The 23,254-nt window shown below is 35.5% G+C and overlaps 2 protein-coding genes across 2 annotated transcripts; both read right to left on the bottom strand.

Annotated features, from left to right (window-relative positions):
- Positions 1-231: 231 nt before the first annotated feature.
- Positions 232-2,974, bottom strand: LOC122914422 (olfactory receptor 1052-like). Its single transcript, XM_044261037.1, has 2 exons — positions 2,938-2,974; positions 232-1,202 (listed from the first exon to the last, which is right to left on the bottom strand). Exon 2 carries the CDS (start codon positions 1,168-1,170, stop codon positions 232-234), a length of 939 nt encoding a protein of 312 aa, XP_044116972.1. The 5' UTR covers positions 1,171-1,202; positions 2,938-2,974.
- Positions 2,975-13,759: 10,785 nt separating this feature from the next.
- LOC122914421 (olfactory receptor 1052-like) lies at positions 13,760-14,710 on the bottom strand. Its single transcript, XM_044261036.1, has one exon. The coding sequence runs from the start codon at positions 14,696-14,698 to the stop codon at positions 13,760-13,762; it is 939 nt and encodes a 312-aa protein (XP_044116971.1). The 5' UTR covers positions 14,699-14,710.
- Between the last annotated feature and the right edge of the window lie 8,544 nt (positions 14,711-23,254).

Raw genomic sequence — 23,254 nt, 5'->3', positions numbered from 1 at the left:
GATAAGTAGCCTAGATCTCACTATGGTTTTTAGGTTAGCTTATACAATAACCAGTCATATCTCCTGTATCTGTTATTCTTCCAGACGTTTTTCCTTCTGCTGTGTGTAATAGGAGGCTCCCATTAAGTAAACTCTCAGATTCCTTTGGGCTCAAAACTTTAATAAATTCATATAAATATTCTTATCCAGAGAACTTCTTAAATGCTATTATGGGACACATATGGTATGAAATTAACAAGGAAAATATTTCATTTCTATAGCTCTTTCCACAGCCTCTTTCACTTCCTTGTTCCTCAAGCTGTAAATCACCGGGTTTAACATAGGAATCACCAGGGTATAAAACACAGATACCACCTTTTCTTGTTCTAGGGAATACTGGGAACTCGGCTGGATGTAACTAAAGCTTATGGAGCCATAGAATAAAGTCACCGCCGTGAAATGTGACGCACAGGTGGAGAAGGCTTTCTGTCTGCCTGCTGCTGAGCGGATCCTCAGGATAGCAGCAACAATGAAAACATAGGAGATCATCACAATCAAGAAAGTGATCATAGCAATAACTCCAGAGAAGATTAAAAGCAACAATTCATTCATGGATGTGTCAGAACATGACAACTTTAATAGTGGGGGAAGGTCACAGAAGAAGTGACTGATGATATTTGGCCCACAGAAGGACAATTTCACCAAGCCAACTGTGTGTGTCAGTGAGTTGATTAAGCCTCCTACACATGACCCAATGACCAGGGCAATGCAGACGAATTTAGTCATAGCCACTGTGTAAAGTAACGGGTTCACGATGGCCATGTAGCGGTCGTAAGCCATGGCCGCCAGCAGGAAGCCCTCAGTGGTAAGGAGTGACACAAATAAAAAATACTGCACAATGCATGCTGAGAAAGAGATCGTCTCCCGTTCAACAAAGAAGTTCAGCAGCATTTTGGGTGCAAAGACTGACGAATAGCAGGCGTCAACAAATGACAGACAGCTAAGGAAATGATACATGGGTGTCTGGAGTTTGGGGGTTATTTGGATTAGAAAGAGCATTCCTAGATTCCCCACCAAAGAAATGATATAGATCAGCAGGAACAAAACAAAGAGGACCACTTTCAGTTCAGCACGATCTGTCAGTCCCAAAAGGATAAATTCCGTAACCAATGTAAAATTTGCATCAGTCATGTGTGTGGTTTTCTTGGTACCTGTTAATGATAAGAAAAATGAAATTGAGAACGATCATGCCACACCATCAAGACTACTTGGAATCTCTAACTCACCTTGCAACTTGAGTTGTTGACTTTTCTTTCCCACTTGTTTTATCTATAAAACTAGAAAAATTTAACTAGTAACTCTCTAGTCTCTTCAAGTACTGTTTATAAGGCTATTCCAAAAGGAAATTCCATGAATGAAAATAATAAAACATTATGGTGTTAAGCTTCAAGGTGCATTTAAATGTTTCTCTTTTTTTTTTTTTTTTTTTTTTTTTTTTTTTTTTTTATTTGAGAGAGACAGTGAGAGAAAGCATGAGCGAGGAGAAGGTCAGAGAGCAAAGCAGACTCCCCATGGAGCTGGGAGCCTGATGTGGGACTCGATCCCGGGACTCCAGGATCACGCCCTGAGCCGAAGGCAGTCGTCCAACCAACTGAGCCACCCAGGCGTCCCAATGTTTCTCTTTTTATGTAAAGGAAAAAAAAAAAGCTGACGTGAAATTCATTCTAAAATATATGTGATGCAAAATCTGGTTTTTAAAGCATAATAACCAAGGTTGGAAATTTAATCTGTCTTCTCACAGGAGTTCTTTTCAACTTCTCACTTTGGATTTAATGGTAGCTAATGTCAAATACATCAAAATATAAGAATTAACTGTACTGGGGCACCTGGGTGGCTCAGTGGGTTAAGGCTCTGCCTTCAGCTCGGGTCATGGTCCCAGGGTCCTGGGATCGAGCCCTGCATCAGGCTCTCTGCTCAGTGGGGAGCCTGCTTCCTTCTCTCTCTGCCTGCCTCTCTGTTTGCTTGTGATCTCTGTCTGTCGAATAAATAAAAATCTTTAAAAAATAAAATAAAAAAAAAGGATTAACTGTACTATAGCATTTGAACTGTGAAATTCCACATATGCCTTCATGTTTACTTCACATACCACAATATTTTTGAAAGTTGAATGTGATGAAAGACAAAACCTTAACATCCAAAAGGTCATCCTTAGAAAATAGCCAGAAGTATTAGTTTCTGAGAAAAATGCCACGGAGAATGAGAGGAGAGGGTAGTCTGAGCTAGAATGTGAACAACAACTTATATAATTGGCTCTTGAGGGGCGCCTAGGAGGCTGTCAGTTAAGCAGCTGCCTTCCGCTAAGGTCATGATCCCAGGGTCCAGGGATCGAGCCCCGCATGGGGTTCCCTGCTCAGTGGAGAGCCTGCTTCTCCCTCTTCCCCACAGCTCCCCCTGCTTGTTCTATATCTCTGTCGAATGAAAAAATAAATCTTAAAAAAGAAATGATTGGCTTTTGAAATCCAATAGAAATATCTTACTCAGGAGACTCAGAAAACAGAGTTTTTAACCTTTTTCTAATAAAGAGTAATGTAAACCTATAAAATAAAGCAAACCTATAAAATATATAGATACTTTTTTACAATTTTTTTGGATGTCGCAACACATTTCTTAAAATATACTATGTCTTTTCCACTGAATACACAATGGTTGATTATTACATTTTGTCTGAAAAAATATAACTACCTTTTTACATTTTATGGAAAATAAAAATAAATATTTTAAACAGTTCACAAGGCTATGGTTTTACCTCTTGAGAATAAAGGGAGAGGTTTTTGATGGTTTTATTATTCTTTTACTTGGGAGACACTATTTCTTCAGTACAGTCGATAAAACTCAGAAAACATTACAAAATTATTGAAATAGCAAGAAATGAGGTAACTGTTAGACATAGAATATCTACACTGATAGGTAAGTAATCCCTATGGGAATATCTAATTATGACATGATGCAATTCATCCTTCAGGGAAGAACATTCCACACTGATTAAAACATTGATTTTTCATTGTTTCAGTAGATGTTACCTAAAAATTTTGATGTTAATGTAGAAAAAGAAATTGATGTGTAGGATAAGGGGTAAGAATAAATGGCCAAGTTATAAATTCCCCATACTCTGTATTTTTATGTCTCCTTCATCTTGTTTTTTTTTTTCATTTTTAACTGATTTGTAAAACATATTTATATGAGAAAGTGAAATAAGTGAGTTTCACTTACCAGTAAGAGAAAAAAAAAAAAAACATTCAATACGTTAGCTTATTTAGGAACCTTACAACTGCTCATTCCAATGGATATTTCTCTATATTCCTCCCAAAACAATTAATCAATCATACACAAAAGTTGTATTTGTTTAACACTTACAGTAATACAAAAATTGGATAAATGATGGTAGTTTCAGGCAGTAGGACTGAAATTCAAACTTCTTTAATATATGATAACCACAGGCAGAGCCTCCATCGTATGAAAGCAAGAGCAAGACAGTCAAAAATTTTACTTATATATTTACTTTAGTACAAATGGGAATAGAGTCCCCAGAGTTAATTTTCTAATCAAAAGGATATAATAAATACATGATTAAAAGTTCCTCTGTGTTTCTTGAGGGACATAGGAAACTCTCAGGACCTTAATGGCTCCCTGAAAGCATTTAATTTCCTGAATGTTAGAATGAATAGAAGGAAATGAAGGGCCAAGTAAGTATGGGGGAAAAAACAAAACAAAACAGAACATATAAATTCTGAACAACAGTGCAAAGAATAGATAGTAATGCCTGCTCGGTACTTTAGCAAGAAAAGCTTCTCAGAAAATTCAGTAGTTGGGCCTGCTTGTCAGAAAACGCACGTGCACACATCCACGTACACACACACACATAAACATGAAACTAAAACTCAAACACCAGTGGGCTTTAAGGTAGGAGAAGAGCAGCTGGTTAACAAAAATCTACACCTTTGTTTTCTTGGATTATGAAGAGGAAATCAAAGAAAATGAAAACTAGTACTTTTTCAAAATTTTTAACCTTTTACATTTTTTATTTTCTAAAAGATTTTATTTATTTGACAGAGAGAGATGGCAAAGGAGAGCACAGGAGCAGGGGGAGTGGGAGAGGGAGAAGCAGGCCTCCCACTGAGCAGGAACCCCAACTCGGGGCTGGGTCCCAGGACCCTGGGATCATGACCTGAGCGGAAGGCAGACACTTAAGGACTGAGCCACCCAGGCGCCCCTAAGAGGATTACCTTAAATGGAGTGGGGAGGACATTGAAAAGGTGGGGCTAGAAGCCAGGGATGTGTTCCATGTTAAAACGGACAGAAATGGGCTTTCTGCTTTAATACGGTTCTGCCTAGCAGCCAGTCCCATACAGCCGAGCATAACTGTAGCTCTACCAGTGCTTCTGGCATACGGATCTCATCTCCTTCAAAATGACTTATGTGAATTTCCTCTCTCTTCTCTAAAAACTTTAACCTCCTTTGTTTCTCCAAAGAACACTTCTGATTTTGTTAAATCTCTCCCTCGGATTGCAATCCCTAAATCCCCAAATAAACACACGTACTTTATTCTTTATTTAGGAAACCTGCTGTTTTGTCTTTCCTTTGTTGACACAGGCACTCAGTGTAGGGGAAAAAACAAAACAAAACAAAACACTATATTTAGAAAGTCCCTATCATGTTCTCTATCTTCTGCAGATCTATTAACCCCCTGAGATTATATGCAATACTATTTTCTTATTTTTTTTTCCTTCCTTCCCTTTTCTTTTCTTTCTTTTCTTTTTTTTTTTTGTAATCTCTACACCTGACATGGAGCTCAAACTCAGGACCCCAAGATCAAGAGTCAAATGTTCTACCGCTGAGTCAGCCAGGAGTCCCATACAATGCTGTCTTTAAAACACTTATTTCTGGGAAATGGCCTCATACCAATCATCAGATACTTAAATGGAGACCCAGATAAGATCTAATGGCTTTATTAACAATAGAAACGGATATGTTAAATTTTAAAAATTGATATTTAGCACATAAATAGAGGTGCAATTGAATTTGACATACAGAAAAAATTCCCAGCATTATTTGAAATGAATTTAGCATATATTTATTGATTTTCTGTCATGAAAGAAGACTTCTTGTGAAAATATAATTCAGAATTATATTAATGAATACAAATTATGCATTAAATAAATTATATTTATTAAATAAATTATTGAATAATTTTATTTAAGTTATAAATTATTAATTAATTATAAATTATAAATAAATAAAATTTATTTAAATTATTAAATAAATTAAATAAACAATTTATTAAATAAATTATTCAACAAAAATATTGAAGTGTTACACTTTAGAAAATAACTTTTTTCAAATGAAAGTTAGAGGAATAATTATGATCCAATAAGCAGTGTTCAGTTTAAATGTATAATTTAATGGGTTTTGACAAATATATGCTCCAGACCAATTATTACTATAATCAAAACAGAATGTTTCCATAACCCCCAGAATATCTTGTTCTCTTTCTAAGAAACCCCAATCTCTGACCTCCAACCTCAAAAAACTGCTGATCAGTTGTTTATCTATGATTGTGAGATTTGTTTTTGCAAAGTTTCACAAAATTGGGGTAATACAGTTTTTTTGGTTTGAATATTTTTTCAATCGGAATGATATTTTTATTTTTATATGTTTTTAAGATTTTATTTATTTATTCATGAGAGAGAGAGAGAGAGACAGACAAAGACAGAGGCAGAATGCAGGTCTCAATCCCAGGACCCTGGGATTGTGACCTGAGCCAAAGGCAAATGCTTAACCCACTGAGCCACCCAGGCACCCCAGAATAATGTTTTTAGAAACATTTACATTGTTACATAAATCATTAGTTCTTTCTTTCTTTTTTATTGCTTGATAATGTACGAATTAGTATACTTTGTTTATCTACTCACCTCTTAATGGACATTTGGATTATTTGCAATATTTGGCTACTTTGAATAAAGCTGTTGTAGTGGCATTTGGGTGGCTAAGTCAGTTAAGCATCCTTTTCTTGGTTTTGGCTCTAGTCATGGTTTCAGGGTCTTGAGATGGAGCCCTGCATTGGACTCCTGCTGGATAGTCTCTCCCTCTTATTCCTCTACCCTCCATGCTCTCTCTGTCTCAAATAAATAAAGAAAAAAAGATTTTTTTTAAAGCAGTTGTAAATACTAGAGTTGAAGTTTTGAATGGGCATGATTACTCATGTCTCCTGGATAAGTACCTAAGAATGGAGTGTTCCAATTCATTAATAGGGAATCGCTACTAATTTAGATCTCCTATTCCTCTCAGCAATTTTTTATACTTTTCATGATTTTACTCTTAAGTCTTGATTTTTTTTGTTGCTGTTGAATTTATTCCTCTATTATGTCCTATTGTTAATGGAAATATTTTATTAGTTTTTTAATCATTTGCTATTAATAGACAGAAACCGTTCACTTTTGTATATTGATTTTGTCTTTTATTTTTTTTATTTTTTTAAGATTTTATTTATTTATTTATTTGACAGAGAGAGATCACAAGCAGGCAGAGAGGCAGGCAGAGAGAGAGAGGAGGAAGCAGGCTTCCTGCTGAGCAGAGAGCCAGATGTGGGACTCCATCCCAGTATCATGACCTGAGCCAAAGGCAGAGGCTTTAACCCACTGAGTCACCCAGGCGCCCTGGTTTTGTCTTTCAGATGCATGATAATTTCACCTGAAAATAATGAGAATTGTGCTGCTTCTTTTCTATCTGGATGCCTTTAGCATTTTGTTTTGTATTATTCATTTTATTTTGTATTATTTTCTTCTGTATTGTTCATTCATTTTATACGTTCCATTACTTGGTAGTGTTCATTTATTCCTTATGTATTTTTTTTCCAATTTATTTATTTTCAGAAAAACAGTATTCATTGTTTTTTCACCACACCCAGTGCTCCATGCAAGCCGTGCCCTCTATAATACCCACCACCTGGTACCCCAACCTCCCACCCCCCCGCCACATTTATTCCTTATGTATTTTTGTTTCACTTTTGAACTGTTCTATCTTTCACATTTAAGCTCATCTATTTTTTTTAAGTATATACTCTTTTTAAATTAACATATAATGTATTTTTTGTCTTAGGGGTACAGGTCTGTGATTCTTGAAACTTATTTTTACGTATTTTAGTGTATTATATGTTATGTGATAGGAATCCCCAGTAAAATGTTGACTGGAATTTTTTTTTTTTTACCAAACACACGCAGTTTTGTCCAGGTTTTGGTTTCAGGTTTTGCTTTATTTTGTTTTGCTTTGCTTTTCACTTCTTTCTTTTCTCCCCCTTTTCGGGAACTGCACTATGTATCTCTTGATATGCTGAATGGTGGCATACAAATCCCTGGCTGTTTATTTTCCTTCATTCTTTTCATATTTGTTCTTCAAAAGGGATGATTTCCATTGGTCTAGCTCCAAGATCCCTGATTCTTTCTTCTATCACCTTATATTTGTCATTGGATCTTTCTAGTGGAATTTTTCATTACAGTTACCGTATGTTTAACTACAAAATTCTCATTTGGTATTTTTATTAATACTTTTTAAAAATTGAGATGCTTTATTTGATGAATACCTACTATAACACCTTCCTTTAATTTTTTATATATTTTCTTAAGTTATCTGAACATATTATTTATAATAGTACTTTGAAGTCTTTTTCTGCTCAATCGAATATCTGGGTCATTCAGTTTCTACTGACTTCTTTTTTTTCGAGTCCAGTGTATTACATTTTTCTGCTTCTTTGTAGGTCTTGTAAATTTCTGTTAAGAGCTATACTTTATATATAACACACCATTGACGCTCTGCATTTCGTATGTGCAGGTTTGTTAAGGACCGACAATTAATTTTTCAAAGTTGTCGTGAGTAACATCTCCATCACTGCTTTATGAGTGTTGTAGCTGCTTCCTCTCTTCAGCACTTGATATTGTATATATTTTTTTAAAATCTTGTTTTTTTCTACCCCTAGCACGGGGATCAAACTCACAACCCTGAGATCAAGAGTCCCTTGCTCTACCGACTGAATGACACGTGCCCCTGATATCATATACAGCTTGTATCACCATATCTTATTGCGGTCAATTTTCTTTCCCCAGATTACTAATAAAGCTGAGCAACTTTCCTTTATTTTTCTGGAAGTTGGGAGATTTTTGGTATTTATTGTGTCATGTGCATTTCAAGTACTTTGCCCCCTTGTCCCCAATTTTTTTCTATTATGTTTAGTTTTATTCGTTTGTAAGATTTCATTATACATTTTTATTATAGTTTATAAATATGTAGGGAAACTATTTTCACTGACTCTGGTTTACTTTTTCATCCTATAAATATATTTTAAGTAGCGATATAATTCAGTGTTCCTTAATTTCTCCTTAATCGTCAGAACATTTTATGTCCTATTTAAGAAATATTTTATCTATTAAGTTTTTAAGATGTCTCAATTTGTATTTTTTATTGTTCTAACTTTTGCATTTGCTGTGTTATGGATTGCCTTCTGTTTTAAATTATGCAATTTGAAATAATAAATACAATGCACTCTGTTCCTTATTTCATTTCTCTTATTAAAGCCTTAGAAGGTTTAGTCCCATTAATTTACACTGCTTTTGGATTATTGTTTCTATGCATTTATGTTGTATTTATTTTAAACCTCCTAATAAAATATTATTGTACAGCCAAAATTCAATTACAATTTATAATTACCCTCAAATCTCCAATTTACCATTCCCTTTGCTTTCCATATTTTCATTGAAATTCTATTTTTTGTCTTTTCCTCTGAGCACTTGTTCAAGAATTATACATACATGCATGCACATACACACACATTGTAAAACACCTTGAAATTAAGTATACAATTCATTTCAAATTTCTGTATATGTACGTGAGCATAAACACCACACTGATCATAATGATACAGATATTTCCAACACTACAGAATGCTCCCTCATAGCTATATTACCATAACTTAAATTTATCTGTTGTTAAACCTTACACAAATGGAATCCTACACATGGACTTTTCTTTCTTTTTTTTATTTTAAACATATGGACTTTTTGTTTCTGCTTTCCTTTACAGAGAATAACATTATGACATTCATTTACCTTAGTGTTCATCAGTGTTTTTTTTATCTTTTTTTTTTTAAGATTTTATTTATTTATTTGACAGAGAGAAATCACAAGTAGATGGAGAGGCAGGCAGAGAGAGAGAGAGGGAAGCAGGCTCCCTGCTGAGCAGAGAGCCCGATGCAGGACTCGATCCGAGGACCCCGAGATCATGACCTGAGCCGAAGGCAGCGGCCCAACCCACTGAGCCACCCAGGCGCCCCATCAGTGGCTTTTTTAAAAAATGCTGTTTAGTCTTCCATTTTGTGAATATATAAAAATATATTAATTTATTCTCTTAAATGGTCAGGTTTTTGTTTCTAGTTTGTAAGTATAAATATTATGAATAAAACTTCTGAAAAAATTATTGTTCATGTATGTTTGTGAATACACACTCATATCTAGGGAATCTTGGAATATGAGTTAGCCATATATTCAATTTACCATCAGACAGTTCTCCAAAATACCTGAACCATTTTCATACACCTCTTGGAAATTGTGTGAACAATGATATTAAACATGTTTACATATGCTTACTGGTTATTTTGAATGACTTTCATATAAACATTTTTTCTGGGTTTTTTTTTTCCATATTCAGTTGTCCTATTTGTCTTTTATTGACTGGCAGTTCTTTTTAATATATTTTTGATAAATCTTTTGCCAGTATACACTCTATGAATATTCTTTCTTATTCTGTGGCTTGCCTTTTTAGTCTTGTAATGATGTATTTCCAGGGACAGAAATCTTTATTTAAAACAAAACCTCTCTGAGTATTGTATATAAGTATTGAATCACTCAGTTCTATACCTGAAACTAATATTACACTGTATGTTAAGCAACTGGAGTATAAATTAAAATTGGAAAAAGAATAAATGAAAGAGAGATATTTTCCCATTATTCTTTTTATTTTACTATTTGTATACCCTTTTTTATTTTTAAAGACTTTTGAAAATTTGTCAGAGAGAGAGAGCATAAGCATGGGAGCAGCAGGCAGAGAGAGAAGCAGACTCCCTTCCCTGCTGAGGGACTCAATCCCAGGACCCTGGGATCATGACTTGAGCCGAAGGCACATGCTTAGCCAACTCAGCCACCCAGGTGCCCTGTATATCCTTATTGAAAAATGTTTGCCAATTTTGATGTTATGAAAACACAGACTTATGTTTACTTCTGGAGGCTCTTTTTTTTTTTCATCTTTTACACATTTACTTCTATGATCCATCTTAAGTCAATCTTCATGTATGATATGAATTAAAATTAAGATTCATAGCTCTTATGTGACCCTGCTATGTTTTCTCACTCTTTCTTACTCTTCTTAAGAATAATTCTCATTCTTTGCATGTGATTAAAGGTACATAGAAAGTGAAGATGGCATTACTTTCCACCTGGGAGGGCTTCATTCTTTCTAAAAAGACATAACATATGAAAAGCTAAGTTAATTCAAATATTATTTGTGCTGGTTCTGCATTGGGTTGAAGTTGGACCTCATTTTTCTTCTGCCTTCTCCCTGTTTGGGTGTAGATTTCCCAAGATATTGGTTAAGAGGTGCACTTTTCTCTCTCTCTAGCTTTAAGCACTATAGAAAAATTAAGTTTTAATTCTTTGGTGGTGTGAACTTAGCTCCCTGTCCTATATAGGCATATCTTGGAGATATTGTGGGTTTGGTTCCAGAACACTGCAATAAAGTGAGTCAAATGAGTTTTTTGGTTTCCCAGTACACATAAAAGTTATGTTTATATTATGCTGTGGTCTAGCAAGTGTGCAATAGCATTCCATCTAAAAAAAACCAGTGCGCACACCTTAATTTAAAAACAACACAATAAAAATTTTAAAAAATTAAAACAAAAGCTTGATAAAAAATAAAAACACTTTATTACTACAAAATGCTAACCATTCTGAGCCTTCAGAGAATTGTCATCCTTGATCCCAGATTACTATAATGAATATGACAATATTGAAAAAGTTTGAAATATTGCAAGAATTACCAAAGTGTGACCCAGAGATACAAAGTAAATAAATGTTGTCTGAGAACTGACATTGATAAACTTCTTTGATGCAGGGATGCTATGAACTTTCCATTTGTAAAAAAACACAGTAGCTGTGAAGTTAAATAAAATGAAGCATAATAAAGGGAGGCAGGCTTACACATCAACTGCAGCCAATATTTGGAGAAGGCTGCCAGCCTTGTGTCTGACGCCGCCCTCTACCTCTGGTGAGGCCTTATCAACCAAACACCTAGAGGCTGAGAAAAAATACCACTGTCTTTCCAATTCCATTTGAATCTGCAAACATCTGAATCTTCTGTGCCACACAAAAAAAACTCTAGCCCTTTTCGCCTGGCTTACAGCAAGATCAGAATCTGGCAAATGTTCTGGGGAGGAAACGTTTTTTACATTTTTTGGTAGCTCTTCCTTCCAGCAAGATTTTGTGTTTTCTAAGCACAGGAAGAGTGTGGGGGATTTCCATTGACCCCTGTGGCCCAAACCAGTGTTTTACACCCTCCACCTTCCATCCCATCCAATTTCTTGGGGTGGAGCAGGGGAGGAGAGGGAAACAGCTGTGTGTTTAAGCTCCAATATAATCCAGCTCAACTCCTCCAGCCAAATAACTGCTGAGAAGACCACTGTTTTCTCTTCCCCCAGAACAGCTACAAGGTTACAGGAGCCCCTGCTTTTGATAGACAGCAATTTTAATATTTGTTTTGCTTGGGATAACACCAAATGTTATCTCTGTTTCTCAGAAGTTATTTATTTATTTCTTTATTTATGTATTATTAAGGGAGAGGGGAGCATAGGGAGAGGGAGAGAGAGAATCTTAAGCAGGCTTCATGCTCAGCACAGAGCCCAGCACAGGACTCCATCTCTAGACCCTGAGATTATGACTCAAGCCGAAAGCAAGAGTCAGGTGCTTAACCAACTGAGCCACACAGGTGCCCCTAGAAGTTCTCATTTATAGCATCTATCTATCTATCATCATCTATCATTATCTATCATCTATCATCTTTCTATCCTCATCTATCATATACCTAATTTATCTATCTAGTTTATTACATGCTCATCCTTCTTTTTATTTGTTTACTTGGTCTTCAAGCCTGATCAGACCCAGAATATGGCTAATTCCCTGAGAAGAAAGGTCACTGTGTGGTGAAACCTGGAAAATTTCTGTCCGGACCTCTCCTGAGTCTGCTGAACCCTTTCCAGGGCCCTCCATGCAAGTCCTCACCTGCATTGTCAAGTGTGCCCTGAATCAGGGAGACTAAGTCAGCCAGCATCTCCAAGTTCACGTCTCTCTGAAATATAAAGCCCTCCAACTCTTTTTTCTTCAAAAGCCATTCAATTCATTAAACAGATGTCTTAACTTATCTTGCTTTTTTTCATTATTTTTGCAAAGATGTTCTTTTGATACAGAAGTAAAAGTGCATATTTTCCTAACTTTTTAAAAAATTTTGAAGCATTTTAAACTTATAGAACAGATTCAAGAATAAGAGATTTGCAAGAATATTTAAAATGATGTCTCCTGTGTTCCTTCCCTATAGATACTAACTGCAATTGCTTATTTATTTCACCAGTCTCTTAATCTCTATCTTACTATATGTATATATGTATGTGTGTGTATATACCCATTTATATACACATATCTTTCTTTATAATAGTAATGACATAATATTATTTTATATTATCCAGTACATAGTCATGATTTCCAAAAGTTTGAGATGTAACATCAGGTAAGGCATTCATCTTCACACAATATTTTGAAAACTCATTTACCGTATCCCTCCATTATTTGTTCCTCTAACAGCTTTTGCCCCATATCTTAAATCTCTTAATGTTTGGCTTTCACAGAGTAACTGGTACAAGTAAAGGTACTAAACAGAAGTGTGTTTAAGGAATAAATCATAACTAATGACAGTTATTTTATTCTATGGCTATTCTAGGAAACCACTAAGATATAGAATTCAAATACAAAAATGGAGATATATGTCTTTACTTGGATGATAGCATTTTTAGAACAACAACAACAACAAAGATCTGATGCCAGAAAATCATGCCAAAAGGCTATTTCACTTTTCCTCTGAGATAAGAATGCATTTAATAAATTCCTATTGTTGGAGTGTTTTTTTTTTTTTTTTAAGATTTTATTTATTTATTTGAGAGAGAGAGAGAGTGTGTGAGAGAGAGCATGAGCGAGGAGAAGGTCAGAGAGCGAAGCAGACTCCCCATGGAGCTGGGAGCCTGATGTGGGACTCGATCCCGGGACTCCAGGATCACGCCCTGAGCCGAAGGCAGTCGTCCAACCAACTGCGCCACCCAGGCGTCCCTGGAGTGTTCTTTTCACTTGAATCAATGTCAGAGTCTTTTAAATCTGTGGTGAGTTCTTTTATAGTACTGCATCAGAATTTGTTAGGGGAAAAAAAAGATGTACTAGCTCTTGAGAGAATGAAATTGTTAAGTCACAAAACAACGAATGATAAAATATAGTGATTTTCAGTCTTCCTGTCAATCTCAAGACATCTTCAATTTCATGAGTCTACCTTGATTACAGTTTTTGGGCATTTGTGTCTGTGACACAATTTTAAGAAAAGCCTGTGTATTTAATGTTAGGTTAACAAATCCATTGAAAAGATTGGGTCAGGTGGGAGTTCTCTTCCACCATATTGACCTTTTGGCTGCATCTTTCACATCCTTATTTCGTAAGCTATAAATCAGTGGGTTTAGCATGGGGATCACCAGCGTATAAAACACAGCAGAAACCTTCTCCTGTTCCAGGGAATACTGAGAGCTTGGCTGGATGTAACTGAAGGTCACAGACCCATAGAACAATGTCACAGCAGTCAGATGAGAGGCACAAGTGGAGAAGGCTTTGCGCCTCCCCTCAGCAGAGCGGATTCTCTGGATGGCAATGATGATGCATGTATAAGAGACCATAATGATAGTGAAAGTGAACATTGCAATGACCCCAGAGAATATTAAAAGCAGAATTTCATTGTTATGGGCATCAGAACAAGAGAGTTTCAGAAGAGGGGGAATGTCACAGAAATAATGGTTCACAACGTTAGGACCACAGAAATCTAATTTGAGCAAACCGATTGTGTGTGTGAGTGAGTTAATGAGCCCACCCAGGTAAGATGCAAGGACCATCTGAACACAAACCCTTTGGGTCATTATGACTGTATACAACAAGGGATTAGCTATTGCCACATAGCGGTCATAAGCCATCATAGACAGGAGGATACCCTCTGTGGTTACATATACTGCAAAAAAGAAACTCTGTAGAACACAACCAGCAAATGTGCTGGACTTATGGTTTGATAGGAAATTGACCAACATCTTTGGAGCAAAGACAGTAGAATAGCAGATATCACAAAAAGAGAGGTTGCTAAGGAAGAAGTACATTGGAGTATGAAGTTGGGTATTTAACCAGATCAAGATAATCATCCCCCAATTACCTGCCAGAGTGGTGAAATAAATAAAGGTAAAAAGCAAAAAGAGAGGGATCTGCAAATTAGGGTTTTCAGTTAAACCTACCAGAAGGAATTCCTTCACCCCTGTATGGTTCCAACCTGCCATGCATTCAGGTTTATATAGCTTTTCAGTTGCAGAACAAGGTGATATCACTCAGATGAAAAAGATATACGTACAGTTTCCTCCATGATCCAGTATCCGTAATAGTATTGGGGTGTTTATGTTTACCCTGCAGTTGGTTGAAGAGAAGAAATTAACTTCAGCAGTGGGGTATACATGTACTAGGCAATCTACTTACAGTGACTCAAATTCTTGGAACTAGAAATGATTTCATGCCCAGCTTCTCAGTTTCCACATCATGAATATTGAGAGAGGGAAACTCTTTTATATCAAGAAAATATTAATTGGTAAAATTGACAGTCAAACCCAAATATGCCTTATACCAAACTTCTATTTCATGCTAGGGCATAGGCACTTCTCTTTTGCATCTTTGGATAACTTCACCTTGCATCTTTGTTTTTTTATCAGCATTAATTCTAATTCCCCCCAAAACCCAATGTCAAGGGGCAGGGTGTGAGAGCAAGATACTGAAACTGTACCAATCAGATAGGTCTTGTTATTATAAAATATTATATACAAATAAATATATAACTGATTAAGCATTATATGGAATATTTTTACATATTTAAATTCATAATTCTATAACCTCATAAGTATATACATGTACTTATAATTTGAAATGACATATACTGAATAGTTCATGGTTAAAATTTGCTTATAAGACAAAGGAAGCAAAAAAATCAGATAACCCCCCAAAATAAAACTTAAACAATAATCACAAATAAAAATGTAATAATCCGCTATCAACAATAGCCTTATAGCTCAGGTAGTCTAATTTAAAAACAATACACATTGATTTGAAGTCTGTTGTATCCCAGCACACTGGGGTTGTAGTGGGAAGTATCAGCTTGTAGCAAAAACAATCTTAAGCTCTGAGAATCAAATGTCTGTGTGCATGCCCTGGTTGTATTAGAGACAGGATACAGTGACACACTCAAGAAAAATAGAAACTAATTCTTAAAATACTACCATTGGACTTATAAAATAAAATTATATCTAAAACATTTCCCAAATACTATTATATAGATATGAAAGGAATGGCTTTCCTTGTATAGTTAAAATACATTGTAATTCTCAGATATTCTATTTTAAAAAGAGTTTTCCATAAATGTGTAACTAGTCTTACATTACTACATACAAAAAATATTAAATACTATAAATACACAAGCATACAGGAAAATATTGAATGTAGGTATTATGTAAATATTGCTCTTTTCCCCATAAAATGGGAACCTTTGAAAACTTTGAAAAATAAATAACCCACAAGTAAGGACATTGTTTTCTGGCTATTTGGAAACAATTCTGAAATCGTACAGCTGATGAGAGATTATTTTAGTATAGGGAGATAAGAAATATTAAAAGTTTTAAATAAACATACATTACCACTTCTCAAACATATTCACAACAAAACAAAGTCCAGAATAAGTAGAATATCTAGTGAGAAGACCAGGTTTTCATGATTCTTTAAAGACTAATTCTTGAGGGTAAAGATTTTTTAATGTTTGGTTGCTTTTCTTTTGGGGACATGAACTGTAGCTTATGTGTGGATGTAAATCTTAGATGTCCACAGGCTGAATCATTAGCATCTTTTCTGGTCTCTGGAGACTGGAGATAATCATTCCCCTGAAGGTCTTCTAGATGCCTTTGCCTTCACTTTGATAAAACTTCACTCTTCCTTTTATAAATAAATCACTCATACATCTTGGCATATAGACACAAAACAGAGAATAAATACAATGCAGGAACTAAAGAAATATATGCTACCCAGACAAATCTTCAAATGTTCTAATGATGAAACAGCTGAGATTATATATTTTTTCCTATAAAATGGGGACATTCACACATGTTCTATCATCCTTGTTGGTTCCTTATGAAATTGATATATATTAACGGAGGATATCATACTCTCCAAACTTTAACAATAATTTGCATTAAATTTTTATGAGATTTTACACACATACACACATACAGAACTAATTGAACTTTGTACTCTCTTCGGTTTATTTTTATAAAATAGTATGCTTTTCTTTTCTCTAATAATTCGATAGACATCATAGAACTGTGGATTATGTCTTATAATTCTTTTGTAGTTTCCATTCTACTGAAGAGTAGACCCATAAGACACTGTGAAGATTTTACATATGTTTCACATAGCTTTACTAGCTTTTTGCATAATTTATATTTAGCTCTTTTAATCATACAAATAATATATTTATTACTGTATGTTTGGGAGAAGGTGGTCGTTGGTTTTGTGAAGGTGTGTTGTTAATTTTAACATGAAAGCAGAGTAAGTCACAATATATACAGATAGATTAAAGCATGAAGTCATGTCAATCCAAATATTGTACAAAAACCAAATAATTATCACAAGTTATATGCAGTTGTGAAGATTCCAATAAATCAACATTAGAGTGTCTTTAGATACAAAATAGAATATATTGCCTTGTAATGAGAGAAAAGAATTTTGGAATCCAACAAAACAGTAAGTGAGGAATGGAATTAGCTACATAATGAATTAGAGTTGCAAATTAGAAGCAGGAGGGAAAAAAGCAATATGGTTAAATGTAGCCAAATCAATGGCACGTACTCTAAAACCAACTGTTTCATAACTTGTGAAGTCATTGCTACAATAACTCGAACAAGGGATCAGTGTCAATGGCAAGAAGAAAATCCTATATTTGCTGGCCAAAAATATCTTGGCTGGTATACAACTTAAGTTTTCTGAAATGGAATCTCTGACTTTCTTGAGATGGGTTAGTTCCTTCAAAAATGGGGAAGTATTTTGGATACAAGGAAGGTTAGATTTATTATAAAAATGATAAACTTAAATTCACAAAACCCACAGTTTAAGAAAACTTGTTATATTATATCATCAGATTAATCATGTTTGCTAAACCAACTTCAAATACATAATCAGAAACTGACCTAGAACTGAGTGTTTTGTTGAAAATTAAAGGGAGTGTTAGTATGATTTTAGAGAGTATAAAGTAATAAGACAATTTGGAATTCACCATATTAATATAGTCATGTATTAAAATATAAAGCATTTGTATTCTTATGTTGATTTAATTTGTTGATCAATATGCTTGAGAAAACAAAGAGAAATCTATAAATTCAATTGAAAACATAATCAGCTTAATTAAATAAGATTATATATTATGGCAATTTTAAAGAGCCCTTAGAGAAGTGATTGTTATAATTTGCTAGCTTTATAATTAGACTATCCTGTTTTGCACTCTGAATCAAAATGCAAGAAGAAAAGTTGATTTTTTATGTCTATTACAGCAAAACATTGCTTGTTGAATAAAATAATAGAATTGGTAGTGAAAAGACATTTCTGTGTGGAAAAGTGGTTCTTGAAGTAAACAAATAATTCACATTTCAAGAAATAGATGGGGAATAATTTGCTCAATATTCCAAAACAAAATAACTATCCACGTTAATTTCTAGCTTTTAGATAAATGATATTTGAAGTTTGACATACTGATTTATCACTATATTAATTGCTGATTACACACTGAAAACTTCATTATATTCAGCCTCTCACACGTCATTTATGGAATTCTGGTGACATTGGATTAAAAAATGTATCTCTCTATATGCATCTATGAAATCCAGTATTAAATAAGACAGAAAGAAAGGACAGAAGGAAGGAAGGAATGAAAAAAGGAAGGAAGGGAGGAAGGAGGGAAAGAATGGGAAAAGGAAGGAAGGGACAGGGGAAGAGACAGAGTGAGAGGAGAGGGTGAGAGAGAATATCCATATAACTCTAAATATAAATTGTAGAATAATAGATAATCTAGGACAGATATTAGGTTTTTTAAAAAAAAACATTTTTATTTACTTATGAGAGAGAAAGAGAGCAAGCAGCAGGAGCAGAGGGAAGAAGTAGAGAGGGAGCACCGGTGTGGGACTCGTCCAGGATCCAGGATCATGACCCGAACTGAAGACAGATGCTTAACCAACTGAGCCACCCAGGCACCCTAGAACACACATTAGAATTTCCATCATTAGTTTAAAAGCTTTTGTAATTTCACTTTCAAGTACCTTCACTTTCAAGTGAAAGTAATTTCACTTTCAAGTTCAAGCATATGAAGAATGATTTTTTATTCAGGTAAGGATTGGAAATTGAAAAATTTAAGAAGAATCACTAGCATGCCGTTCTTAGAATATACTCAGCATTCTTCAATATCTAGACCTATGTCTGGGAAACATTACATTTAGCCTCCTTCCCATTCAAGATCACAGACATTCTTTAGCCTTGTTTTATAGAACTAGGTCAGACTTTACCTCCTTGTACAAGACTTTTGTCAGAGCACCATAGTCAAAATCTTTCCATGTCTTTCTCTAATAGTGCCTAATAGAATGCTTGGTGTATCAAATTGTACATTAACGATTAGCTGAAAAACTGAATCTATTTTGTATTACTGTACTCACCATCTTTACAGTTTTAGGTAGAAATAAATAACAGTTGTAAAAATTATAAAATATGAAGGGATCAATTAAGATTGTGCATGTGTGAATAACTGAAGGTGTCAGATATAAATGAATAATTGAGTTGCATTCCAGAATAATCAATGAAAAATTTGCACCATAAGCAGAATAATCAACCATTGCCTATTCCTCTATAAATGGATGCCAGCATTCAAACTGATCATAGTGGCTGACATAAGTTCTGTGAAAATATATTCACTAGTGAAATGTGAAGTGGTACTTGTTAATATAAAAAGCTAAGACAGATGGGCTATTAGAAATGACAGGTAAGGGTAAACTTATTCAGGAGTGATTCCTTACAGGCTGTCCTCTTGCAATGTTATATGGAAATCAGCTACAGACCAATGTGAAAACAGTAAAGGAAAGTGTTGAGGTGAGGAAGCAGGGAAGCCACATGTCAAAATCTTCATCAGCAACTGGACTCCATTTCCCCGATTAAGCCAGGAAAAAAAGATGGTGTTTCCTTAACCGGAAAGCCTGAGCTAGTAGATTAGGCTCCTGCCTAATTTATTGTATTTTCACTTATGAGGTTTGGACCAGAAGTTCTTGATCTTCAACAAGTCATGAGGATGCTGATGTTTCCCGACATATAAGTGTTGAGCTGGCATCTTTGGGTGGTCATAATTCTGTGTACCATACCCGCCCAGATGGTCACTGGAAAATGTTTCTAAGAAAATTACCCAGTTTTACGCTGTAGCCACAGATTTTAGCCTTGTTTATATTATTTATTTTCATGATGGTGATAACAGCTATGGACTGCTTGACTCACAGGACACCTTACTTACTGGATGATTTATTCCTATAAGACTAATCTCTTTATGTGGACAAGTGTCCACCCCTGTCAGCCACATGTGAACATGGTCTGTACCCTAGGACTTGCTGCTTAACTATCCTCATGTTTCCATACTTTTTCCATGACCTACAATTTCACCATCACATTTTGGTTTGGATGTTAAGGAGTGGTGCTTCTCAGGTTTCTAAGAAATGAAAAACATCTAACTATAACCTCGGTGGTGGTCTTTTTATCAGATGAAGTAAGTGAGCTGATGAAAACAACTAAAGTCTGCCTGTTATGCTATACTATATAATCAAGAAGACCACCCAGTCTTTGTGGGGGGCAAGTGAATTAGCCTAGAATGCTTGACCTGGAGAATTTGATACTTCAGAATTATTCTGTTAAGCAGCCAAGGAGGTATATGCATCATGGTTCATGACTTGTGTTGCATATAGATCAACATCAACAGCCTTCTGGATTGGGAAAAAAACCCAGATGGTTGTCTAAAGTGTACATCACCATCCTTGGACATCTTCTCTTGGAGGAATCTTAGATGGGTTGGTTCCTGGTTTAGTAAAAGGCATCAAGTGTCACTACACCGTTTTTTGCTTTGTTCACAATCCTAAATCCTAAATATGTGCTCCTGCAGCAATGTCAGGGATCATGTCGACAGCACTTTTTAGTGGAAATGGAAAGGATCACTGACATAGTGTGGTAGAAATCATGGAAGACACCACCTTGGAATAGGAAAGAAAGAATTAGAGTGAAGGGCCAATTTGTTCAAAACATTCTTTGTTGGCTATGAAAAGTATATAGGGTTGAGAAGTTAAGAAAATCAATTATGATACAATGCTGTGATGGACCAAAGATGGCTGTAAATTCATGGACACACCTCCCCTTGAATCTGGAGGAATCTTCCTGACTTACTTCTTTTTTTTTTTTCAAAGATTTTATTTATTTGAGAGAGAGAGAGAGAGCATGAAAGGGGCGAGAGGCAGAGGGAGAAGCTGGCTCCCTGATGAGCAGAGGGCCTGATGTGGGACTTGATCCTGGGGCTCCAGGATCATGACCTGAGCCAAAGGCAGTTGCTTAAACAACTGAGCCACCCAGGTGCCCCCCTGACTTACTTCTTAACAGAAGACAAAAAGAGTGATATTCTGGTACTTCTTTCTTTTTTTTTTTTTTTTTTCCTCAGGATTGAAACCATATTCACTTTTTTTTACAATTCTTTTTTTTTCTCAATTTATTTATTTTCAGAAAAACAGTAGTCATTATTTTTTCACCACACCCAGTGCTCCATGCAAGCTGTGCCCTCTATAATACCCACCACCTGGTACCCCCAACCTCCCACCCCCCGCCACTTCAAACCCCTCAGATTGTTTTTCAGAGTCCATAGTCTCTCATGGTTCATCTCCCCTTCCAATTTACCCAAAAGCACATACCCTCCCCAGTGTCCATAACCCTACCCCCCTTCTCCCAACCCCCCTTCCCCCAGCAACCCACAGTTTGTTTCGTGAGATTAAGAGTCACTTATGGTTTGTCTCCCTCCCTATCCCATCTTGTTTCATGGATTCTTCTCCTACCCACTTAAGCCCCCATTTGCATCACCACTTCTTCATATCAGGGAGATCATATGATAGTTGTCTTTCTTCGCTTGACTTATTTCACTAAGCAAGATATGCTCTAGTTCCATCCATGTTGTCGCAAATGGAAAGATTTCGTTTCTTTTGATGGCTGCGTAGTATTCCCTTGTGTATATATTCTGGTACTTCTGAGGCTAGCACATGAGAAGCTAGTAGCATCTGCCTTAGGCTTTTGGAATACTTGCTCTTGGATTATCCCAAGACCATTTATTGTAGAGAACACTTGGAAAGACCAGAACAAGATGTCCTAAGACTACGTGGAAAAGAGATGCCTTGCCAATGTCCAGCTATTCCAATTTCAGCTATTCAGGTGACCCCAAATGAGACATCAGGCATTGGGGACAAGGAGACTATCCTTATCTACCTCTTCCCACATGATAGATTCCTGAGCAAAATGAATGGTGGTTGTTTTTAGCCACTAGAGCAATATACAATCAGAACAAGTGCTGACAGGGCAATTCAGGTCACATATTCTGACATTATTTCTATAGCTACACCTGAAAGATTTGGACTTCAGCTCTGGCTCACCCTGATGTGTGGTAGTGCCCCTTTGTGGAAATACAAGGATTTCATCTTCTTGCAAGGTCTCAATTATAAGGCTTGTTTTTCAGCCTCAAAATCAAGCCTTAGAAACTGGTGCTTCCCCAGCTAGTGAATTTTGAGTTTGTAGGAAAGGGCTAAAACAGAGTTTGGCCATGACATATGGGTATTAGACCCTGTCCTCTGATGGGAAGAAGGAGGGATTGTTGCCTCCCTATGGATACACGTTAAAAGCCACATGTCCTGCTTCTCAAATAATGATGGCTGATCCAGCCAGATTATCATACATTATCTCAAAATGGGATAAATGCTGATGAGAACAGTATACTTGATGCTGCTTCCATCTGTGAGGAGGGATGACACCAGGAGGTGGTGCCAAGAAAAAAAAGAAATTTTCCTTTAGTTTGTTCAAGAACACATAAAACAAAAATGATTTTTATGAAACATAAAATCTTCTACCTTCTTATAGGAGAAAAATGCTAAGTTATGATAAAATCCTGGTTTTTATAAACAATGATGTCTATGTTTATATAACAATGCAAGGGGGCATATACATACTTAATTAGAACAAATAACAATGTATCTTTTATAAATTATGGCATGTCTTCACCATGCTTAGCAGCTGACTAAGAGAAAGCATGGATTCTCAATTAATACTCACCCCCAGTCTCTATCAACTTGACAAACATCTCATGTATTTCAGAAAAGTATTTTTTATTTATTTCTCAGACAAAAATTACTTACAGTTGTATTTTCATTTAAGTGGACTCTGAGAAACAAACTGAAGGTTTTAGAAGGGAGAGGGTTGGGGGGATGGGTGAGCCTTGTGGTGGGTATTAAGGTGGGCACGTACTGCCTGGAGCACTGGGTGTAATGCATAAACAATGAATTTTGGAACACTGAAAATAAAATAAAATTAAATTAAAAAATATATCTTTTAAATATGACCAACAATTGGTTTTGGTTTCAGGTCACAGAAAAAATGGTATTTTTAAACTCCTGCCATGAAATTCACTCCAATGCTCAATGTAAAGGTAATAAAGATGTAGAATTATCACATAGACTTTATTTCTGACCTGAAAAAAGATC

This window comes from Neovison vison, chromosome 7, assembly GCF_020171115.1.
Source record: "Neovison vison isolate M4711 chromosome 7, ASM_NN_V1, whole genome shotgun sequence".
NCBI lineage: Eukaryota > Metazoa > Chordata > Mammalia > Carnivora > Mustelidae > Neogale > Neogale vison.
Note: the sequence above shows the minus strand (reverse complement) of the source record. Positions and strands in the feature narration are given on the sequence as shown.